The sequence below is a fragment of the Macaca mulatta genome, chromosome 9 (genome assembly GCF_049350105.2).
Source record: "Macaca mulatta isolate MMU2019108-1 chromosome 9, T2T-MMU8v2.0, whole genome shotgun sequence".
NCBI classification, from domain to species: Eukaryota; Metazoa; Chordata; class Mammalia; order Primates; family Cercopithecidae; genus Macaca; species Macaca mulatta.
This window is the reverse complement of record NC_133414.1, coordinates 117,292,997-117,315,141: the sequence shown is the minus strand read 5'-3', so window position 1 is coordinate 117,315,141 and position 22,145 is coordinate 117,292,997. Positions and strand designations below refer to the sequence as shown.

Genomic DNA, 22,145 nt, shown 5'->3' with positions numbered 1-22,145 from the left:
TATATAAACAATAGGTTCAATGGCAGGTTTTGTGGGTGATACTCAGATATCTTTAAGTTTTAATTGGATTTATCCCACATTCTTCCAGTATCATGGTTAACTGAGGTTTACTCACTTCGGAGAGAATGGCAATGGGAGAAAAGGCCAAGAGTTTCACAGAAGTGAGGCTTTTTTTTTTCAAATGACATAATTTAATTGATGAAATAAAAAGTCTTCTTTTCTTTTTTTAAGTAACCTGATTGGCCTTGAAAGAGAATGTTGGACCAAATAAGAATAAACAAACAAGTGGACAGAGAATGTCAGGAGGAGAATAGAATTATCTGGAAGGACACCACCAGGGGAATTTGACAAAGGGCCAACAATAGAATTGATTAGATTCCTACCTGGAACAGTGGGTAGGGAAGCAGAGAAACCAAGGTAGGGGAGGGCATAATGCCTGAGCCATGCCCTCGCTAGAGACCCCCTCCCTGCCCTAACGGCTTAAAGTCAGGGCCATTTCAGGAAGGACAGCATCTCAAATGCTCATCTGGGAGCTATGAGCCCCTCAGATCATCTCAGTCTTTAAAACCAACTGCGAAGGTGCATCTCCTAAACCTGAACACTAGTCATTCCTCACAAAGAATGGAATCTGAGATTCTCTAGAACCTTCTACCTGATGGAGGCTTTTCAGTGTTCTGTTTAGCCACAGAGCTGATGCCTTTTCTGTTAGACCACCAGCTAATGATTCCAGAGAACTCACTCCCCTAAACCAGTTACCCTCTCCCACATATACCCAGGGCCTTGCTATCCACTTCCTCGATGAAAATATTTGGATCAGACTCAGACACCTTGGCCCTGGTTCAGTTTTTCCCGGGGAGCTACTGTGGCCCCCTCTGATGCCCCCAGCTCAACGCATCACAGAAAGAATTCTAGCCACTCAGCAACCTCTTGTGATCTTCCGGGTGAGCAGGTTAACAAATTAAACAATCATTACCATTACCATTACCATGTTTTCCCACTGAGTACACCACCACTTGGACAGGTATTTTCTGTGTGCCCCACATATTCTGAGAACAAAACCAGCAGAATGGGGACTAAAAAGATGTAGCAAGGACAGACTCCCAGGGAACCCACTTGCAGCTCTGAAGGTGTTTCTCCTGCAGTTGTACATAATGCTGCAGCAATCTCCCTCCTGCCTGCAAGAAACGGAACATTTCCCACTTGTGTTTGGATAGTTCAAAGCCCTTACATTATTACTGAATCGCTTTTTGGCTTCATGTCTCGTATAAACGGACTGTAAGTTTGAAGGGTACTTGGCTTTTGTGTGTCCTAAGCCAACAGTTTTTACTTTTTGACTGCAATCCAAGTAAGAAATACATTTATGTTGCAACCCAGTGGATTCATACCCATATATGCATGAATGTGTACACTTGTATGTACACATATACTTCTAAGACAAAAGTATTATGAAAGACTACTTACCCTCACTAAATGCAATGTAAAGGAATTGGAGAATGAGACATGCATTTTTACTTGTCTTCATCCAAGGAGGTACAGAGCAGTGAATTAACTTTAAACATACTTCCTCCCACTGTTGTTTGAAATCAGATGTTTGGCTACTGCTGATTATTTCAGCAGTCCGGGGGGAAGGGTACCAGCCTGTGATGGTGCCCGCAGAAGAGGACAATACAAGGTGTCCAGCATGTGTGGCCCACTTTCCCTCTGGGAATCAATTTGAGTACAGAGGGAAACTGACAGCAGGCCCCTTGGCGGAATGCTGGGTCCAGGTGGCATGGTCATCTGTTGGTCACCTCCTAGAGACCTCAGGACAAAGAAGCCAGGGCTTTGCTGAAAAATGCAATTACCATGATCTGCCTTGGGCTGTCCCTAGAGTCCCACCTGTGGTGAGGGGCTGAGGAAGGTTGGTTCAGGGAAAAAAGTCCCTGTGGAGTCTGTAAGCAGCTGTCCTTCTGGCCCAATAAGGGTAACTGAAAGTCATGATAAAGCAGAGAGAAGACGACAGGCTCTAGGGAGAGGAAAGGCAAGGAAACATCAATAAGATGGTCAAAGAGACCAGAGTACTGAGACTGGCTGGGAAGTTTCTTTTTTCTTTTTTTCTTTCAGATGGTGTTTCACTCTTTCACCTGGGCTAGAGTGCAGTGGCATCATCTCAGCTCATTGCAACCTCTGCCTCCTGGGTTCAGGCGATCCTCCTGCCTCAGTCTCCTGAGCAGCTGGGATTACAGGTGACCGTCACTACGCCCAATTATTTTTTTGTATTTTTAGTAGAGAAGGGGTTTCACCATGTTGGCCAGGTTGGTCTCGAACTCCTGACCTCGTGATTCACCCACCTTGGCCTCCCAAAGTGCTGGGATTACAGGCGTGAGCCACCGCGCCCGGCCTGGAAGTTTCATTTTATCCATCCAGGTATACTGGGTCCAGTTATTTAGTCACTGAAGAAAAGCAAATTGCACCCACAATGAGTTACCACTAAATCCTTATCGGAACAGCTACACACACACACACACACACACACACACACACACACAAACACTCTCTCTCTCTCTCTCTCTCTCTCTCTCTCCCCCTCTCTCTTTCTCTCTTCCTCTGAAACGAAGCAAGTGTTGGTGAAGATGTGAAGCAACTGCTACTCTCGTACCTTGCTAGTGGAAATGCAAAATCCTACAGCCACTTTTGGAAAAATTTGGTAGCTTCTTATAAACATATACTTACATTCAACTCAGCAATCCTACTCCTAAGTATTTACCCATGAGAAATAAAAATTTATGGTCATGAGAATGTTTATAGAAATTTTATTCATAATCACGCAAAATTTTAAAAAGTAACCTAAACGGTCTTCAGCTGGTGACTGAAAAACAACCTCTGTCACATCCACACAATAGAATGCTGCTCAGAAACAGGAGGAACTGATGTATTCCACAACGTGGGTGAATCTCAAATGCATTATTCTAAGCGGAAAAAAGTCAGACTGAAAAGGTTACCTACTGTATAATTCCCTTTACTCACCCTCTAGAAAAGGCAAAACTAAAGACAAAGAGAAGTCAGGTGTGTGTTTGTCAGTGACTTTGGGGTAGAGAAGGGTGGACTACAAAAGGGCAATAAGGGAATATTTGGGGTAATGGAACTGTTCTATGTATTGATTGTGATTTGTGCACACATTTACACAGCAGAATGCGCAAATCAAAACTCACAGAACTGTATACTAAAAGGGTAAATTTTACTAAACATAAATTATACCACCATAAAAAATGCAAAAAAAAAAATGAATAATGAGAAAGCCTAAGTGGTTTGTCAAGCAGACGGATTTCTTGAAATGCAGTACCACTAGCTGTGTGATCGGAGCCAAGCCACTAAATTCTCCGCATCTCTGTAATCTCACAGGCACAATGAAGAATGTGATATTGTGACAGATAAATAAGAAAAAAATATGTAAGTTGTTTATGATTGTGCAATCCAAAACAGTAGCTACTGACCACATATGGCTACTTGAAATGTGGCTAGGGGGACAAAGAAACTAATTTTTAATTTTATTTCATTTTAACCAATAGAAATTTGAAGAACTGATATCCAATTCAGTTACTGGCAAACTTTTAAGTTTGTTGAGAATAACTTGGGTACGTGAATCTTCTTTTCTTACTGTAAATTTACGAAATGTTAAATACCGATCAAGTATTTCTGGTGAAAATTTAGCATATAAATTGAGATTCATGAGACATGTAAAATATATCCAGGATTTTGCAGACTTATTATGAAAATTAATAGGGAAAAAATATAAAATAACTAAATAATTGTTTACATTGAATGTATAGTGAAATGACATTTTAGATACTTTGTTTAAATAAAAAATATTATTACAATGAATTTTGTCTGTTGTTTTTTACTTTTTAAAATGTGGGAAGCAAAAATGTGGAAGTGTGTATGTAGCTCACCTTATGTATTTATTTGACAGTGCCGGTCTAGGGCATTGCCAAGTATGCCGTGGTTATTATTGTAAGGAGTTTTAAGTTAGATGCAAAATATCCAGGAGAGCACTGAAGAAAATGTATCACACCGGCACCTCAGAGAATGTTGCCACAGTATAACTGTGGATGTTGGAAAGAATATTTGTTTCTTGATTTATTAGGGAGAGTAATTAAAAAGAAAAGTAGTTTATAGCTGGGGATGTGAAGACAGTGCAATAGAGCTCTACATGAAAAGAGTGTTATGAGAATAATGGTAAGCACACACAATAGGCTACATTCACTGTCAATACCAGCATTGTTTTGAAGGAGTCGGCTTGACACCACCTCAAAGAAGAGATAGATTTTTATTTGGCCTTCAAGTGTTATTTTCTCCCCTAATTATGTAATTATAGTCATGACAATATTGTACTTTGAAGCAGGAATTTGAGAAAGAACAAGCAGGAGAATCTCTCTACAGCAGGAGACAACTCCAACAGATTTGAAAAGGAAATTATCTCAGCCTTGTTAGATTTTGGGGGAGTTCCGTGGGGTTGATCTCCATTGGTTCAAGGATATTTCAGTGCCAAGACTTGCAAGGTGAATTCCCAAATAAGTTCTTGTTTACTTTGTCTCCTCTCCGTTATCAAGAAGAGGCTTCAGAGGTCCATGCAGAAGATGGAGTGATATACCTGTGGCTTAAGTGGTGAAGGTCAGCCCAAGTCACCTGTTACCTGAAAATTACCTAAAGACATCTCTGAACCTTTGAGTCAAGGGGAAACAGGTGTAATGTCCTATTCTAATATAAAGTTACAAATTAACCTGGCACAGAGGAGTACATCACACGTGCAAATAGTTTCTGGGTATGCAAATATGAGGGGAAAAAAGACAAATACTTACTAGCCCATAGAATAAATGCCTGAATCTTCAGTCAAGCTTTTTAGCAGTATATTTACAATCTCCATCCCCACTGCTCTACAAGGTCACTCAACATTCATAAAATAGGATCCCTACTCATTCGACTCTGGTTCTCTTCTTATTTCCAACAATTTGTCTATAATTAAGCCAAAGTCATCTATAAGTCTCTCCAAATTCCTCAAGTTAGAATTATCCTTTTGTGACTCCATAACCTGGTAGAATCAAACTTCTAATACAAGTTAGACTGTGATAATTACCCTAACAGAGTCACTTGTATCATTCCAGTAATTATGAATCTCATGTACCAGTCCTAATATCATCAAACAAAATACACTCCATAAAAGTGTGCTAATTTAGCTGAATTGAATGTGAAACCTTACTGGTTTTCTCAGTTGCACTACTCATGGGTACTCGGAGTCCAGAAAAGTTGTAGTCTCTTTGCTAACTGGCCATATGGTACATAATCACAGTTTCTGTGAGAATTTCCAGTAAAGAAGGTTAAATTCTAATGACCCCTAGAGACCAATTAAATTGAGCTTTATCTCCAAAAAACAGAATGTATCTCCAGGTGCAAAACAGCATTAACCTCTAAAAATCTTCAGTATGGTCACGGTCTAGATAATGTCAGGTTCCAATTTATTCACTTGATATTACATGTTTTCTAGAATCTGAAATTCAGCTACTTATCCAGCCCTCATTCTTGTCCCTGACAAGCATCTATTCCACACAATTAGCCTGTCTAGCTTACTTTCTCACAAATCAGCACCATCCATTCAGTCCTTGGCTCATTCCATTCCTATGTCTGGAATGTCTCCCACTTCTTCACTATTTCCTCCCCAGAGCAAAAGTCCTGATGGTCAGAGTGGTAACATTGAGAAAAAGAACTGCATGTGCACAGATCATCCCCATACCCCTGCCCTTCTTTTAGGGATCTGCCTGCAAAGATCACATCCTTTGTACATCAATGCTGCAGTGTCATAGGAACAGGCTTCTATAAGACAGTCTTTGATTTATCATTCCTGCCTGGGACTGAATGGATGAATTCAATTCTGGGGTACGGTATTATCAATCCCACTTCCTTGTGCATAATTTTTGAAAGCAATAAAGCTGTGTTTGATATCCATTTGTCTTGCCCTTTGTTGCTGTCCTAATCGGTTCCAGCATTGGCCAGGTACATAAGGAACTTTGTTTACTGACCCCCTCAAAACCCAACAAACTAGATTGCAAACTCTCTGAAGGTAAAAAGAAGTCATAACTCTCCCACCTTCCTCATGGGCTTGAACACAAAGCAAGGATGCAATCAATCCTGCTAAAATTGAATGGAAAACAAGATCAAGAAAGCTGGTTTTTTTTTTTTTTTTTTTTTTTGAGTTGCCCTGTCTGTTATGTCTTCTCTATAGATGCAATGACACCATGCATTTTTTTTTCTTCAGTAAGACTGAAAACACAAGACCAACTTCTGTGGAAAGAAAACAAATTGCATGTATCTGGGCACATTCTTCATTTTGATTCATGCTTCATCCCATATCACAGTGTTGCACTGTTGTAAATGACCAAGGAGTTTCAGGCACCCCTTCTTAGAATAAGAGCAGCATAGTGGCAAACTCATCCACTGTACCAAGAGGATCAGAGACACCAGAATTTCTTGACTGCAAGGTCATCTGCAGCGATGCCCACCCTCCCCTATTTGGGTCTGATCACAGAGACATGAATCACAGTCTTATCTCTACGGCTTTACTTGTACAAACACGAACTTGGAATGGCCTCAGTCCTGGGAACATTAATTCAAACCCTCCCACAAGATGTGACTTATTGTCCAATAACAAAGGTGTATTTCTGCCTCCCAGTATGATTAGAGGCATAGAAATGTAAGCTTCCCAAAGGTATTTACTCCCCTTAGTCATCTCTACTAGTCTCCACACTTCCATAAAAAAATCTGGAACATTTCCCAAACTGGGACCTTGTTGTTTAAGGGAATTACTTCAGCACTTGTCAGTTACTCTCTAGGAAATCAGGGTATTTCTACTGATTTTGTTTTCTGCGCAATGACATTCACTCCTTGTTTTAAAATGTACATTCATTTGTCCCATGCCTTTATGTTATCATCTCTCTGCCTAACAGGACAGGTGCAATCTTAAATATTTCTACTCCTCTCAGTGTATTAGTCGGTTCTCGCACTACTATAACGATACTACGAGACTGGGTAATTTATGAAGAAAAGAGGTTTAATTGACTCACAGTTCTGCATGGCTGGGAACCTCTCAGGAAACATACAACCACAATGGAAGGCAAGGGGGAAGTAAGGTATGTCTTATATAGTGGCAAGAGAGAGAGAGGGAGCGAGGAAGTTCCACACTTTAAAACCATTAGCTTTTGTGAGAACTCACTCACTATCATGAGAACAGCATGTGAAAACCACCCCTATGATCCAATCACCTCCCACCAGGTCCCTCCCTCAACACGTGGGGACTACAATTTGAAATGGGATTTGGGTAGGGACACAGAACCAAACCATATCACTCAGTAACTGAATAGCCAACTTAGATACCAATTTAGGGCTGCTGGGACTTTGACGGGCACTGCTCAGAGGAGACCACTGTAAAGCAGAAGCCCATGCATGTAGCCACTTCTACTCCTCAAAAGGAAAACCCACAAGGGAACAGCTCACCCAGCTCCAAGGCCACCACCCAGAATAGACAACGTATATCTTTCTATGAATGACCTCAACCATCACAGTCTGTATGGGTGTGGCCACTGGTTACTAGTGAATACTGGATAATGAGACACGCCTTCATTGCTCAACTCAATCCTTCATATCCAGGTGGCCAGTCAAATTCCTTCATTGGATCTAGGACTGTCAAAGGTCACACAGTGCCACTATAAAAGGTACCACATCTTTTAGGTCACTGAAAGTAGTTTAATTTTTCTCTCTTTCTCACTACAGTTACTACATGGAGTCACTTGGTTTCCTAATTACTCTTTAACTAGTTATCACACTTTTTAACAAGCTCAATATAAGTGACACACTCCTGTCAAAACCACTTTTTTACCCTGCACAGATGTTGGCATCTGGTGGCATCTTAGAAAAACTCTCATTCCCACCACTGATATTCACTTTTATTTTCCTATAAAATTTGTTCACAAAACAGGACTTTCCAAGTAATTTAAGGCACATAAATAGCACTATTCCCTCCACTCAGGGTCCACAAAAGCAACACAGAGTTTACAAAGCTACTGAAAAAATCACCTATGCCAAGTACCTTAATTTCTGTCTAGTAATCAATTGTTTATACATACAGGAATACTAACTTTGTTGAGTCAGTCACTATACTAGATGCATTACATCCGTCATCTCTCATCTCACAATAATCTCCTTAGGTAAATATTTTATCTCTATGTTACTAGAATTGAGGCATATAGAAGTTAAGTCCCTTGCCCAAAGTCATACAATTGCTAAGTGGTACAGCTGGAATCTGAACCCAGAACTCCAGCGCTTGTGTTTATACCATTAAAATTCAGGAAAAAGATAGGGCCAAGGGACGGACAATTTTGGCTACATACCTCATACAATTCAATAATGATGTTCCCCATTAGACCTCTGCTGCTCTTGATGTTCTCCATGGCCAGAGTGAAGTAAATCCCACGCGTGTCTGAGATGTAGAGGTTGTACGTGTCGTTCTGGTTCCATTCTTGGACTGCTGCAAATACTTGGTTCTCGTCTGTACTGATGATGTGCATGTCCTGAAAGAAGATGGAAGGCTTAAAAGGCAGCAGATCTCCGTATCTCTCTGCCCATTGGGATGCCAAGCAATTACTATGACTTATGAAACTGCTGAGAAAAAGCTTGAGTTATAGGCAATGTTAAACAATTCCATGTTGAACCAAGGCTATAAATTATGAGCTTCATGATTTCTGTTCCTTGCTAAGTGACAGCAAAATGGGTGTTAGGGGCTTTGGTTGATATCATTTCCCATGGCTTCCAAGGATTCATCTACTTTCATTTTTTATTGTTATACCTAAAATTTAAGAGTTAGTGCCAACAGAGACAGACACCCTTGCCCAAGGAAGCTCACGCATGCAATGAAGACACAGCCTATCTTGTCATTAGATATTCACTCATGTTTTTAAATTCTGTAGTATGGTGGTTTACACACTTTTCTTTAGAATCTTCAGAGTCATGAGGATTGCAAGAAATGTGGCATGGAGGTATAACCAATGAGTGGAGCTCTAGACCTGCAATCCTGTTTCAATCAGAGCAGAACCACTTGCATCTGCTGTATACACTGGAGTTCTGTGTAATATTTTAGGAGTAAAAGGTAAGAGAGGTTCTGCTGCCAATAAAATTATATTGAAGATCACTGATACAGAGAAAAGGATACTCAACCTGGAATTTAATGTTCTGGGTCAAAATATAAGCACTGCTATAAGTAAGCCGCATGATGCTGAATGTGTCAGTCTCTCTGAACTTCAATTTTCTCACCTAGTGAAGAGGTTGGGCTACCAAGAAAAACATCTCTTCGGGCACTATTCTAAGCCATCTAAATGTATTTTTTCTATTAAAAATGAAAATAATTTTGTGAGGGGAGTGGTATGATTATTTCCATTTTACTGAAGAGCAAACTCAGGCACACAGAAGCTTACCAATCTATTTCAGATTATATGGCTATCGAATGGCAGAACCAGGTTTTGAACCTCTGTGGTCTGACTCTAACCTAATGGATGGTTTCCAGTCATCGGATACATAACCTCTAGATTAGAGATTTCAAACTAATGACTCATGAAGTAAATATGAATCACAAATGTTTAGCTTGGCCATATTCTGTACTGAAAACCAGAGTCTGTGGTCTTTCAGATGGAGTCAGGACCCCGAGTTAGGGTCTCAGCCCTCTATCTCCATATGTTCTTATGGTCTGCCACTTACATACTGATGTTAACTTCCTGGTCCCTGACATCATTTAGTTTTAATCCTGGACTGGATCATTTTAATTTTTTTAATTAAAAAAATTTTACACACAGGGTCTTGCTCTGTCTGGATCATTTCTAAAATCAAATCTAGTAGTTTACAATACAAAATAATTTATAAAAGTCAGTTTGCCTGTGTAGGTAGGCACTGTACAAATATTATCACAAATTTAAGCCCTTACCTAGAGAACTGACACAGTCAGGAGGACATGGATAATCCTTTGCCAAAAATGGAAGTAGCTAAAAACTGCATAAACATACTGGTGTACATGCCAAAGAGTAATAGACAGCAGAAGGAAAGGCAATCTTGTTGCTGTGGTGGAAAGCACTGCTAAAGGATGATGGGGGATTGGAGCTGACTGTAACTTAATAATCAGGCAGGGTCTAGCCTTTACTGTGTTTGACCAACCTTTCCTAGAAACCTTTTCAAGTAAAAAGAAACAGCAATGTCTGTAATGTCAGCACCACAGAGAGTTCCTCCAAGATGATTTACAAAGGAGTAAACCCATTTGATTTGGGCAACCTGGAGGTGAGAGAAGTAGAAAAGCAAGTTCTGGATCTTTTTATTGAAGATTCTTTGTCAAATCTCAGCCCCTGGCCTTGAACTCTCTAGGTCACCTTGACTAAGACCTCACTTGCTCATTTGTGCTTACACACCTTGTAGAATTACAGGTTCCTGCTGAGCTGCTTGAAAATGGAAAAAAAGCTTACTCTTAAAAACCATGTGAGGAAATCGTGTTGTGTTGGTGTGGAATGAATGCCCAAGAACCCAGTAGGAGGGGAAATCGCAGCTGCAGGAAATACGAATTAAATTCACTTACCCTGTTAAAAATGCAATAGAAATGCCTGGTTTTTCCCAGATGTTTTGGTCATAAAAATGAATGAGCTAAGTTATTTTAGACTAAACTAATGTAAAAGAAATGGGAAAAGAACAACTTAAAACACCAGGGCATGGTCAGGATTAGAGGCAGCCAGGTTCGCTGTGAGTGCACATTAGGTTAATACAGTCCTGGGGCTGTGTCACCTGGTGAACAAGTGCTCCAGGCTCTGGAGTAAGACTGCTCTCTGATTTCCAGAATTCTGACATACCTGTTTGAGAATTCCTTAATTTGCCAAAGCTAATAAATGACATTACTAAGATATAAACCTACAACTTAATCTTAATTTAAACCTAATCTTAATCAAGAAGCTTACTTTTAAACACTGTATCAGTGGGGGATATAACTTTGGTGTGCATCAAAATGACCTAGCAATCTTAAAAGCATGCAGACTTGTGCTGAGAACATTAACCTAAAATGTACATACAGAAAACCTGGCTGTCTCTAATCCTGGTCACTACCTGAGATTATAATTCAGTATATCTGGAGTAGACCCTTAGATTCTTCCATCTGAACAAGCCCTCCAGGTGATTCTGGTGCATCTAAGTCCAGGGAATCACTCTTTGAAACACTCTGAAATACATAACCTCTGTCTAAATAGGTCTCTATGGTTGAATGCGGTCAACCAACAATAACTAGAACATTCAGTCTTCAAGAAAAAGAAAAGTATAATTAGCTAAAATTGGTCCAATAGAGACCCGAACAATAATGAAGCTTATTTCTTGAACTGAGTTACCTCAGTCTAGCTCCATAGCGTGTGTCCTTGCCTTACTTGTTGGTCCTGAGAACATGCAGGGAAAAATTTGGTGCTAAAGAGAGAAATCCAAGGAGGGAAAATGCAATAAGACTAAATTTAGACTGGGACTTTACTAAACTTGGAACCTGAAAAGCATCAGACATAATCACATACATATTTATATTTGGAAAGCAATTATAAATAACATTCCCTGTCTGCTCTGCCAAGACAATAATTTGGGAGAGTTATGATTGCTTTTGAAAACTAAAACCTGTGACTTCTTAGGTGAGCAATGGTGAAAATACTTCATTGTTATTGAAGCATTTTCGTATAATCTGGGCCCCATGTAACTTTATTTATTATATAAATACCGTGTTATTAAGCATCTGCCATGTGTCAGACAATGGAAATAGAGAAAAAGTAAAACCTGCCCTAAAGAAGTTGTCCTCTAATGGTGGAGACATCACATACTCTAGCGGCCTTTCTCAAACTTGACTAAGTGCTATGATAGAGGTGCTAAAAATGGTGACTGGAGTACAAACGCTTACAGGTGACAATCAGGATGGAATAATCAATGAAATGTGTGGGAATCTGTATCACATAAAAGCAGTTTTCCTCTGAAGGAGGTGAGGCAGACAGTGGCTACATCGTAAGGGGTAATATGGCACACCTAACTTTTGCCCAAAGAATAGCACAAAATTATCACAAGATTTTAAGCAAGAGAAAGACATGATTAGAATTGATATATAGAGAGATTTAGTTAGAGAGGACGGGGATCCTTGCATGATCGAATTAATTGTGGAAGCATTGTGAAGAGGGGCCTTGAGAGGGGCAATGCTAGAGGCAGGGAGAAAGGCTTAAAAGGTCACAGCAACAGTCCAGATAATAACTCAGGAGGGCCTGAACCAAGGAAGCCGGTTCTCCATGAGGTCTCCAGGAGATAGACTGGTGAGATAGTAAGGAGGCAAAATCTACAGGGGGAGAAGGGAGTAGGACAAATACATAATGCCTTAGATACGTGCCTTATGAAACTCCTCTTTTCCTTTATAGAATTCACTACAATTATAATTAGTCTCTTATGTAATTATTTGTTTGATGTCTGTCTCTTTCATTAGATTATAAGATCCCAAAGAGCATAAACTATGTTCTCTGATGTATCACTTTATCTCTAATACTCACCAGAGTATCTGGCACATGGTAGACATCCAACAAAAGATTATTGAAAAATAAATGGAGTATATAAGTAAACACAGGAGAAAAATGGGATATAAGGACTATAAAGTGCAGACTAGAAGCTTAGTTTCCGACCTTGGTTAAATGGGATATCTTTAAGAGGATCTACATCAAATAGGCAGTTGGTTATGCGGTCTAGAGCTCAATGGAGAGATATGGGCTGGGGTTGTAGATACAGGAGTCACCAATATTGAAAAAGAGTGAGGGATGAAGTCACCCAGGAACCATGCAGAATACAAGAAGAACTTAGGAACACCAACATTTAGAGAGTGGTAAGAAGGGGATCTACCAAAAAAAAAAAAAAAAAAAAAAAAAAGCTCATTAAAAAAAAAACTATGAAAGAGAAGAGTATCAAGTATGGATTATTTTCATCAGTGTTAAATGTTCCAGAATGGTGAAAATCAATAAAGATGTAGAGGCATCTATTTTGATTTGGCATGCAGGTGGCCACTGTAGCAATGGCTAGGGATTTTTAGTGAAATAGTGGATAGACGGATGTAAAGGCAGAGAATATACAGCAGTAGGTTGAAGAGCAAATAGGAAATGAGAAAAGAGATTAGAATTACAGATAACTCTTTAAGAAGTGTGGCCATGACACAGCAGTGAAGGATAAATCAGTATTTGGGGAAATGTAAAAACTGAGGAAACAAAAGGTTAATATCATTGTCATTACCATTATAATGAATTTTCTAAGACATATTTCCCTTTCCTCTCTTTTATTATTCAAAACGGAATTAACCATATTCTACTGTCAAATAAAAAATGGACCCAGACTTAGGTAAGAAGAGATTTTATTTGAAAAGACTTGCAATACCTGTAAGCATCTTGAAGTAAAGACAGAAAAGAATTACTTTTATGGGGGAAAGTAAAAGAAGACTAGAAATAATTGGGCTTGAAAAGTAGGGTGTGCAGGTGGCATGACTGAGCAATTGAACAGGAAATTTTCTTCGGGGTCGGCTGATTCTCAGAAGGGCTGCGAAGGGGGGCTGTTCCTCATTGCCATGTTTGCTTCAGCTACCACTGCTTACACAAGCTCAAGAGTGGGTCAAAGTTCAGGGGCTTGAGGAAGGGGAAAAGTTAGTTTTAAGTTTGAGTAAGTCAAATTAGCAGGCATTTTGTCCAGATTGGCCAGAAGGACAACATTTTAGCAAATCATTTATGAGAAAAAGAAAGGGAATCCGGTCCTATTATAGGTAAACAAGGCAGACATCTGAGTCTTATCAAGTCTCATGCAGAGAGGGGGTCTGCAATAAGCCATTTCCCAAACACAAAAGGGTGCAGTTTCTTAACCTTGGCTGTTTTCCAGGAGCACAGGGCTCAGGCAAAGATCAACATTTTTACTTCCAACCTGAATCCTATATGGAAAGAAACAAAAATCTTTTCTCTTGTAGAAACAGTTTATTAGAGTAGTAAGTTAAGAATAAGTCTAGAATCTAAGAGACAAAAGAGGGTATATCAGGCTCAGAGTGGTAAAGTGAGGGTTTAAGGCAATATTGATTCCAAGGTCAGTCTGAGATGCGATCCCATTATGAACACTGATCTCCATGTAGGACAGGTTAAGAGCCTCAGTATTAATTGCCCCCAAATCAAAACTGTTCCTTAGATTTGTCGAGCGCTTTACACTTGACCAACAATGAGCCATTCATTAAATCCTCACAACTTTGTCAAACAATAGTATCCCCATTTCACAGATGTGAAGACCCGGGCTCATGGATAAGTAAGCGGTAGAGCTGGAATGAAAGCTCAGGGTTTCTGCTCATAAGCTCACCTGTCTTTTCCTAGGTTACCTGCTCCCTATCACCTGCCCCATGCCCTCTGCTGCTGTCTGCTTTTCATGCCTATTGGACTGACAGCACCAACCTGATGCCCAGGGACTGAGTTATGGAGGGCTCAGCACAAGGCTGCGGCTCCTAATAACCCTGTTTATTGTTAATGGTGCTCATTTCATTCTCTGCCAAACACTCCAGAGCTATGGAGTACCCCAGGAGAGCACATTCTGAACATGTAAGCTGGGAGCAGAGCTGCGAGGGCAGTGACGACAGGGAGCTCTTCATGCCTTTGTTTCTAAGCAAACCACCTAAAAGCATCCACGGCACTGCATGGAACAGCAACGACTTGCTTAAAAGCCATTTCCATTCTTAAACAATGGAAAGAACCAATCTCCCTCCACCCTCTCTGTCCCCACCTCTTCAGTTTTCACTATGAAAACCTGGGCCAGCACTGGCTAATAAAGGGGATCGATAACCATCCAGCTATTTTCACAGCAGCCCTCATATTAATGAGAAGCTGCTCTGGATGAGGTTCTATAAAAGGGACTGAGCGGATGGCATTCCACCACAATAAATTGCCTCGGGGTTGCTAATCATTAACGGAGTGTTCTAGGGTTGTGATCAATTCAGGGCCTCATTTGTCCCCACCTGCAGCCACACTGTCCAGGGGAGTGAATGGTTTGTTTTCCTGAGAAGGTTAAAAATACATAAAATGTGCACACATACAGAGATAAAATAATCCCTACTTCAGAGAGATGGCTTGGAAAGTTCTCTAAACTCATTTCCTAGGCTTAGAAACATGGGAGACTGTCAGGTTAGTGTAATAGGCATTCTCCTTTAGAAAGAGCATAACTGTGAATTTCCCCTTTCTAACCTTATCCAAGCTGGAATACCTCTTTCCTGTTTGGGTTCAGAACATCTGATGGGTACATCCTGCAAACACAATACTACACAATGGTCCCATAAAGCTAATCAGAAAGAGGGTAGAGAAAATAAGAAATTGGTTCCCATGGCCCTTGAAGCTACTTAAAGTGATCTCTACTGACCTTACCAGCCTCTCTGCAACCCAGTCTCTCAAGATGGCTTTTTAGTTTGTTGAATGAAGTGTGCTGTCTCTTAAAATCGGGCCTATGCATGTATCTTCTATCAGCTTCTCCCCATCTTTGTTTGCAGAATTGACTCCTTTATTTTTCTTGTATCAACTTAAACACCACTTTTTCTAGGAAACTGCCCTCCCTTCCCATAGTTAACTAAAACCACCTTGTATGCCAAGATGGCCCTTGAATGTGTATTACACTCTCATACCTATCATTGCTTATTCAGTGTCTTTTTTTTCCAGAACATAATATCCATGAAGGCAGGGACTATTTGTATCTTATTCACTACTCTATTCATAGAGTTTAGTTCACAGAGTAAAAGTTAAATGGAGAAAGAATAGTTGAACGGATGCATAAAAGAATAAATGAATGAATACATGCATGCATAAATTAATGAATGAATAATAGCAACTGGGGGTAGGAAATTATCCACTTTCTCAGGCCATAATTCCTCCACCTCTGTCCTCATTTAACTTTTCATAATACGTTCCTTAGCACCAGCTTAGAGACCCAAGTCTTTGCAACATTGCACTTGATACGCGTGCTGCCTGAGATTTTTCTGCTTTGCAGCTTCATTCAGTGATGCAATTATAACCTGTCCATTTTCACAATGAGGTTCTAAGGTCCATCTCCCTCCAGAAGCCAATGTTCACAAGGAATGGGGTCCCCAAAGTAAGCTTTATGATTTTTCAATAGAAGAGTTAAATCAAACGTTAAAATGCCAACATTTGATATTAACATTCTATTAGTTTACCCCGTTTTAATTACTCATGGTGGTGGGGGGAGTAGAAACATAGGCAATACATTTCTGTTTAGCCTTAAAATGTAGAAAGAAGCAAGAAAACCACCAGACTTATCTGTGCACTTTTATGCACACTCATATAGCATCTGTCCTCCTGCCTGAGTTTGGCCTTCTATTTGGTGATAAAGCCCTTTGCAAAAGGGAGAGCCCCTCCGAGGAGATTCCAAAGCTAGTGTTCCTTTCATTACTGCCCCTGGGAAATGACCCAAGGTTATACCAGACCTTTGAGTTACAGGAAATCAAAGCTCTTGGCTGGTACCCAGCTGAGACAGGAATACAGAATCCAGGTTGTGCACCATTAAGGGAGGCTAAACGACTTGGCGGTGAGTGAGTCTAAATGCCAACAGTCCTTCCAAACAGATCAAACCTCCCAGTTGCCCAACAAGGCAGCCTCTCCAACCCTCCCTTTGCCTGGAGGGACCCAGGACTGCTGGTGGTGCATGCAGTACCTTTGGCAACGAGTACTTAGGCAGCTTTATCTGAGCAAAGGCCTCTCTTCGATAAGACACGTAGTAGCTGGCTCTTCCACCAGTTGTTACCTAGATTGTGGGGAAAACACAAAGAGATCAGATGAGGCCACAGATCATGCACAAGTTGGAAAGTATTAGCTCTCCTATTGACAACCACAATGGGTTTGTAATTACCTTTTAGAGAATATTCCTTGCTGGCTTTGGGTCTCTAATCCCATGGCACTCTGAGCTGCTCTCATTGCATGGTACTTAGATCACAGGTGGGCAATTACAACAATCTTTCCCACTGAGAGATTCTCCCTCAGAACAGGGACTGACTCCATTTGGTCACTGTGCTCTGCACACGGTACATACCTAGTAAGTATTTTCAACTAAAAGCAGAGGAGCTATCAATGTGGGCTACACCCATGATCTATTTATTCTTTTTGAATTGTTTATTAATTCATTCCAACCATAACACAATTGTCAAATGTATTTTTTCGTGGATCTGAATAATGACTACTGTTCAAAGCTCTCATTATTTTGAAATGTAATCTCACTTCTGAACTAAGCACAGATTTCTTTCCCTCATGTTTATAATCCATGTATTGAGCAGATATTTATTGACTCTTTCCATGTACAAGATACTTAAAAACATCAAAAGGTAGAGGAAGAACTCCAAATGTGAAATTCAGAAATCCTGGATTTGAGTCCCAACTGTGTTATCTCTGGCTAGAAGGCTCAGGGACAAGCCCTGTAACCTCACTTGCGAAAGGATAGATTCTTAATGGGAGGAAAGTGGAAACCACTCCAAGAAATGGTCCTCTGGCCAGGGCCTGCTGAAAAGCCCTGCCAACATGGCAGAGCTCTGCAGATGGCTGCTCTCGGCCCAATTATCCTAACTCAGGGGAAATTAATATTCACAGGAGAAGATAACATGGCTTGTTCAGAGAAAATAGCAGGACAACAATAGCAACCAGGCTGCTGCGCTGAGGAGGCAATTACTCGAGGCACATGCTTCATTCTCACTAAGGTCCAAGCACAGGCTGGAGACAGGCCAGTCCTCCCAGTCTGATCCAAACCTGGCAGCCATCCACAGGCCCTGCTGGGAGCAGAAGAGCTGTAACATCTCTACTGAAGCCACCCATCTCTCCTCACTCGGGGAGGGAGATGACATCTCCCATGGCTACCCCTTGCTCTGCACAGATTGGAAGCCCCCAAAGCAGGCACCACAAGCTGCCAGGTAGAGCAGATGTCAGAGTCAGCACGAAGGCAGAGACTTGGAAAACACTTGGTGCAAAGGCTTATGCTGTGAACCAAGAAGAGAGACTGGTTTTCACCCTGATGTTCAGGGAGCAACATCCATATCTAATTACCATCATTCTTGCCTTGTATTTCAGAACTTTAAAACTTTTTTATTTTGATGCAACATCTGTTCTGAATCTATATTGTTCTGTGTTGGCTTAGAGGTGGGTGTTGCTATATTAACATCGATAGGTTGCTAGGAAGTCTTTTTCCTTTTCCAAGTAAGTCTCAAGTGCATAAAATGTTATCCTTAGATCTGAAAACACAGTCACCGTTAGTTCTCACATGATTGTATGTATTTGTTTAATTTGGTTTTACATTTAATTAGAAAACCAACACATATAAACATACCTGCTAACCTAGAAACTAGATCAAAAGTTTTTAAACTTCAGCATGCATCAGAATCACCTGGAAAGCTTATTAAAACTCAAGACTCCTGGGGCCCATCTGCAGAGTCTCTGATTCAATAGATCTGGGTGGGGGATCAAGAATTTTCTAATAGGTGGGGCGCGGTGGCACACGCCTATTATCCCAACACTTTGGGAGGCCGAGGTGGGTGGATCACGAGGTCAGGAGATGGAGACCATCCTGGCCAACACGGTGAAACCCCATCTCTACTACAAATACAAAAATTAGCTGGGTGTGGTGGTGGGCGCCTGTAGTCCCAGCTACTCGGGAGGCTGAGGCAGGAGAATGGTGTGAAACCGGGAGGCGGAGCTTGCAGTGAGCCGAGATCACGCCACTGCACTCCAGCCTAGGCAACAGAGCGAGACTCTGTCTCAAAAAAAAAAAAAAAAAAAAAAAAAAAAAAAAAAAAAAAAAAAAATTTCCAATAAATTTCCAGGTGATGCCGATGCTGCTGATCCGGGAACCATACTTTGAACACCTCAGAACTAGACTTTTAACAACAATTTGCATAGATCTCTGTGCTCCTTATCTGCCCTGACCCCCTGCCTCTCTCTCAGATGTAGATATGTTCCTGAATTCTGTGTTTACAATGATGAGAAAGGTGTTTCATTTTTTTTTAATTTGAGGTGAAATTCACATAGTCTAATAATTTTAAAGTGTACAATTTGGTGTAAATTTAGTACATTCACAGTGTGTGATCCAGCCAAAACTTCTATTTAGTTCTAAAACATTTTCATCACCCCCAAAGGAGTCCTTATACCTGATGACAAAGTTTTTACACCCCCAAAATATATCTCCTGGTCACCTATCATGCTTAATAACCATTTCTCTACAGGTCACCCTGAACCTCACTAAACACGTTCTTGGGAAAGCAGACCAGCATCTGAGAAGCAAGTCCCATCCCTGAATGCTAGCCAGAGATAATCAATTAAAAGGAGCTTCTCCTTGGAAGATCCAGCCACCTCAACAGGGAACAAAATGATAGCACCACTCCACCTCTTATCAGAAGTCCAGGGCAAGGCTGGGCGCATTGGGGTTTCCAAGTCACCAATTGCCAAAAGAGAACAAAGTGGTCCCATTGATAGCGTGATCAGTCCCACAGCCTTGAGAACTCATCCTCCCATGTCTATTACAGCCCTGCACAAGCAAAGACTCTCTTACAAGCTCACACACAACCCAGGAAAATTTGTGCTTCAGTAAATACTGAAGATAGAAATTATACTTTAAATGCATTGTCGAATGGTCCAAAACATAAAGGGGCTACATGAAGGCCACAGAGCCCTGGGGTCTCCAAGTACCTCTGATACTGTAGTATCTCCCAGAGATACCACGCTTCATCCTGCCAATCTTCCTTTTTCCTGACTGTGTCCTTCTCTGTACTTGCCAAAATCCAACTGATGCATTAAACCTCAGTGTAAACCCTATGAGTTCATGGAAGGGTTTTTGAATGCTACCAATTCATTCTAATTTCTCCTATCTCTCAATTACTGAACTTTGTTCTTTTCATTTCTATAGCACTTTCAACATTCACTCTCATGGCACACACATTCCTATAATTATTCTTCTATAGCTTATTACAAGGTTGTGACCTACTTCATTCCTAGACAATGCTGGTTCTATGGTTTGAATGTTTGTGTCCCTTCCAAAATGAATGTTGAAAATTATTCCTCAGTGCAACAGTATTAAGAGGTGGGGCTTTGAGGACATGACTGGGACATGAGGGCTATGCCATCATGAAGGGATTAGTGCTCTATAAAAGGGCTAGAGAAAACTAACTAACCTTCTTTTTTCCCTTTCATCACTTCTGCCATGTGAGGACACAGTGTTCAAGGCACCATCTTGGAAACAAAGACCAAGCCCTCATCAGACATCAAACCTGCAGGTGTCTTTGTCATAGACTTCCCAGCCTCTACAGATGTGAGAAATAAACTATGTAGTCTAAATAATTTTGTTATAGTAGCAGAAATGATCTGAGACAGAAATTGGTACTGAATTGGTATTGGTATTGCTACAACAAATACCTAAAAATATGAAAGTGGTTTTGGAATCAGGTAATGAATAGATGTAGAAACAGTTTTGAAGTGAATACTAGAAAGAAAAAAAAAAAACCCTATATTGCATTAAACAGAGCATTAAGGGCAATTCTGGTGAGGGCCTTTCTTCAGAAGAAGCGGGGAGCTGTAGAAAGAATTTAAGTTTCCTTAGAAATTACTTACCTGGTCATGAACAGAATACTTGTAGAAATACAGACGGTAAAGGCAATGCTGTTGAGGTCTTAGATGGAAATGAGGAGTAAGATATTGGAAATTAGAGGAAAGGTCATCCTTGATATAAAGTGACAAAAAACTTGGCTTAATTGTGCCTGTGTCTAAAGATTTGTAGAAAGCAGAAATTGTAAGCAATGTACAAGGATATCTGGAAGAACTATCAAAGCAAATGTGGAGAGTGCTGCATGGCTTTTTTTGACCATTTACAGTAAAAAGCAAGAAGAGAGACATGAATTAAAGACAGAGCTTACAATTGAAAGGGAAACAGAACTTAAAGATTTGGAAAATTCTCAGCCTGGCCACGTAAAGTTTAAAAAGGCAAGTTTGAGAGACAACACCAAGGGTGTGGCCAAGGGACTATTTGATAAGATTAGTACAGATAGAAGGTAGCCAGATGTTATTCATCAGAGCAATGAAAGAATGGCCCAGAAGGCATACCAGAGATCTTCGAGGCTGCCATGCCCATCACAGGCCCAGAGTGCCAGGGCCTTGAGGGGAAAACAATTTGAAGGGAGGAGCCAGGCTCCCACGGGATGTTGGGGCTCTCTGTCCAGTACCATCTCAAGTCTCTGATCGCCACATTCTAGTGTGACTCTCCTTGAGCAGCTGAGGCTCAAGCAAACCCAAGTTCGGCTCAAGCTGCTGCACCAGAAGACACAAGCAATAAACTTTGGCAGCATCCACATAGTGGTAACTTTGCAGGCACACAGAGTACAACAGCCGTGGAAGCAGGGCTACCTCCACTTACATTTAAAGGATGCCCAAGAGAGCCTTGGAGCCCAGGCAAAGGACCAACATAAGGCTAGGGTCATAGCAGAGTCTTCACTAGAGTGATGCCCAGTGGAGCCATCAGGGCAGGGCCACTGCAAAGAGTCCTCACTAGGGCAATGCTTAATGGAGCCACTGTGGAGGGGAAGCCCTCGCCAGACCCCAGACCTGTAGGTGCAACACCAGACTGGGAGAGCTGCAGGCATGGACTCTAATGTATCACAGCTACTACATGTGCTACACCTACCCAAAACCATGGGTGCAGGGTCTCCTAGACCCTTGGAGACCTAATCCTCACCCCACAGTCTGGAAGGTGGGACATGGAGTGAAAGAAAATTATTCTTAAGCCTCAAGATTTAAGGTTGTTTACCCTGTTGGGTTTTGGACTTCCCTGAGACTTGTTACTTGTTCCTTCCTTCCTTCCTTTTGCTCACTTTTGAAATTGGAATGATTGTCCCATACATTGTATTTCAGAGGCACGTAACATGTTTGATTTCACAGGCTCGCAGCTGGAGTGGAATCTGCCTCAGGATGAATCACCTTGAGTCTCACCCACATCTTATTAAGACAATATGTAGATGAGACTTTGGACCTAAATTTTAAAGTTGATGCTGG

General features: G+C 40.9%; 1 protein-coding gene across 1 annotated transcript in view; it reads right to left on the bottom strand.

Annotated features, from left to right (window-relative positions):
- Positions 1 to 22,145, bottom strand: part of SORCS3 (sortilin related VPS10 domain containing receptor 3) — a 609,576-nt gene that overhangs the window by 110,482 nt on the left and 476,949 nt on the right. The window contains exons 8-9 of the mRNA XM_015148111.3: positions 16,783 to 16,872; positions 8,418 to 8,597 (exon numbers count right to left, since the gene is read on the bottom strand). Coding sequence (XP_015003597.2) covers positions 8,418 to 8,597; positions 16,783 to 16,872 — 270 coding nt within the window. The remainder of the gene's footprint in view (positions 1 to 8,417; positions 8,598 to 16,782; positions 16,873 to 22,145) is intronic.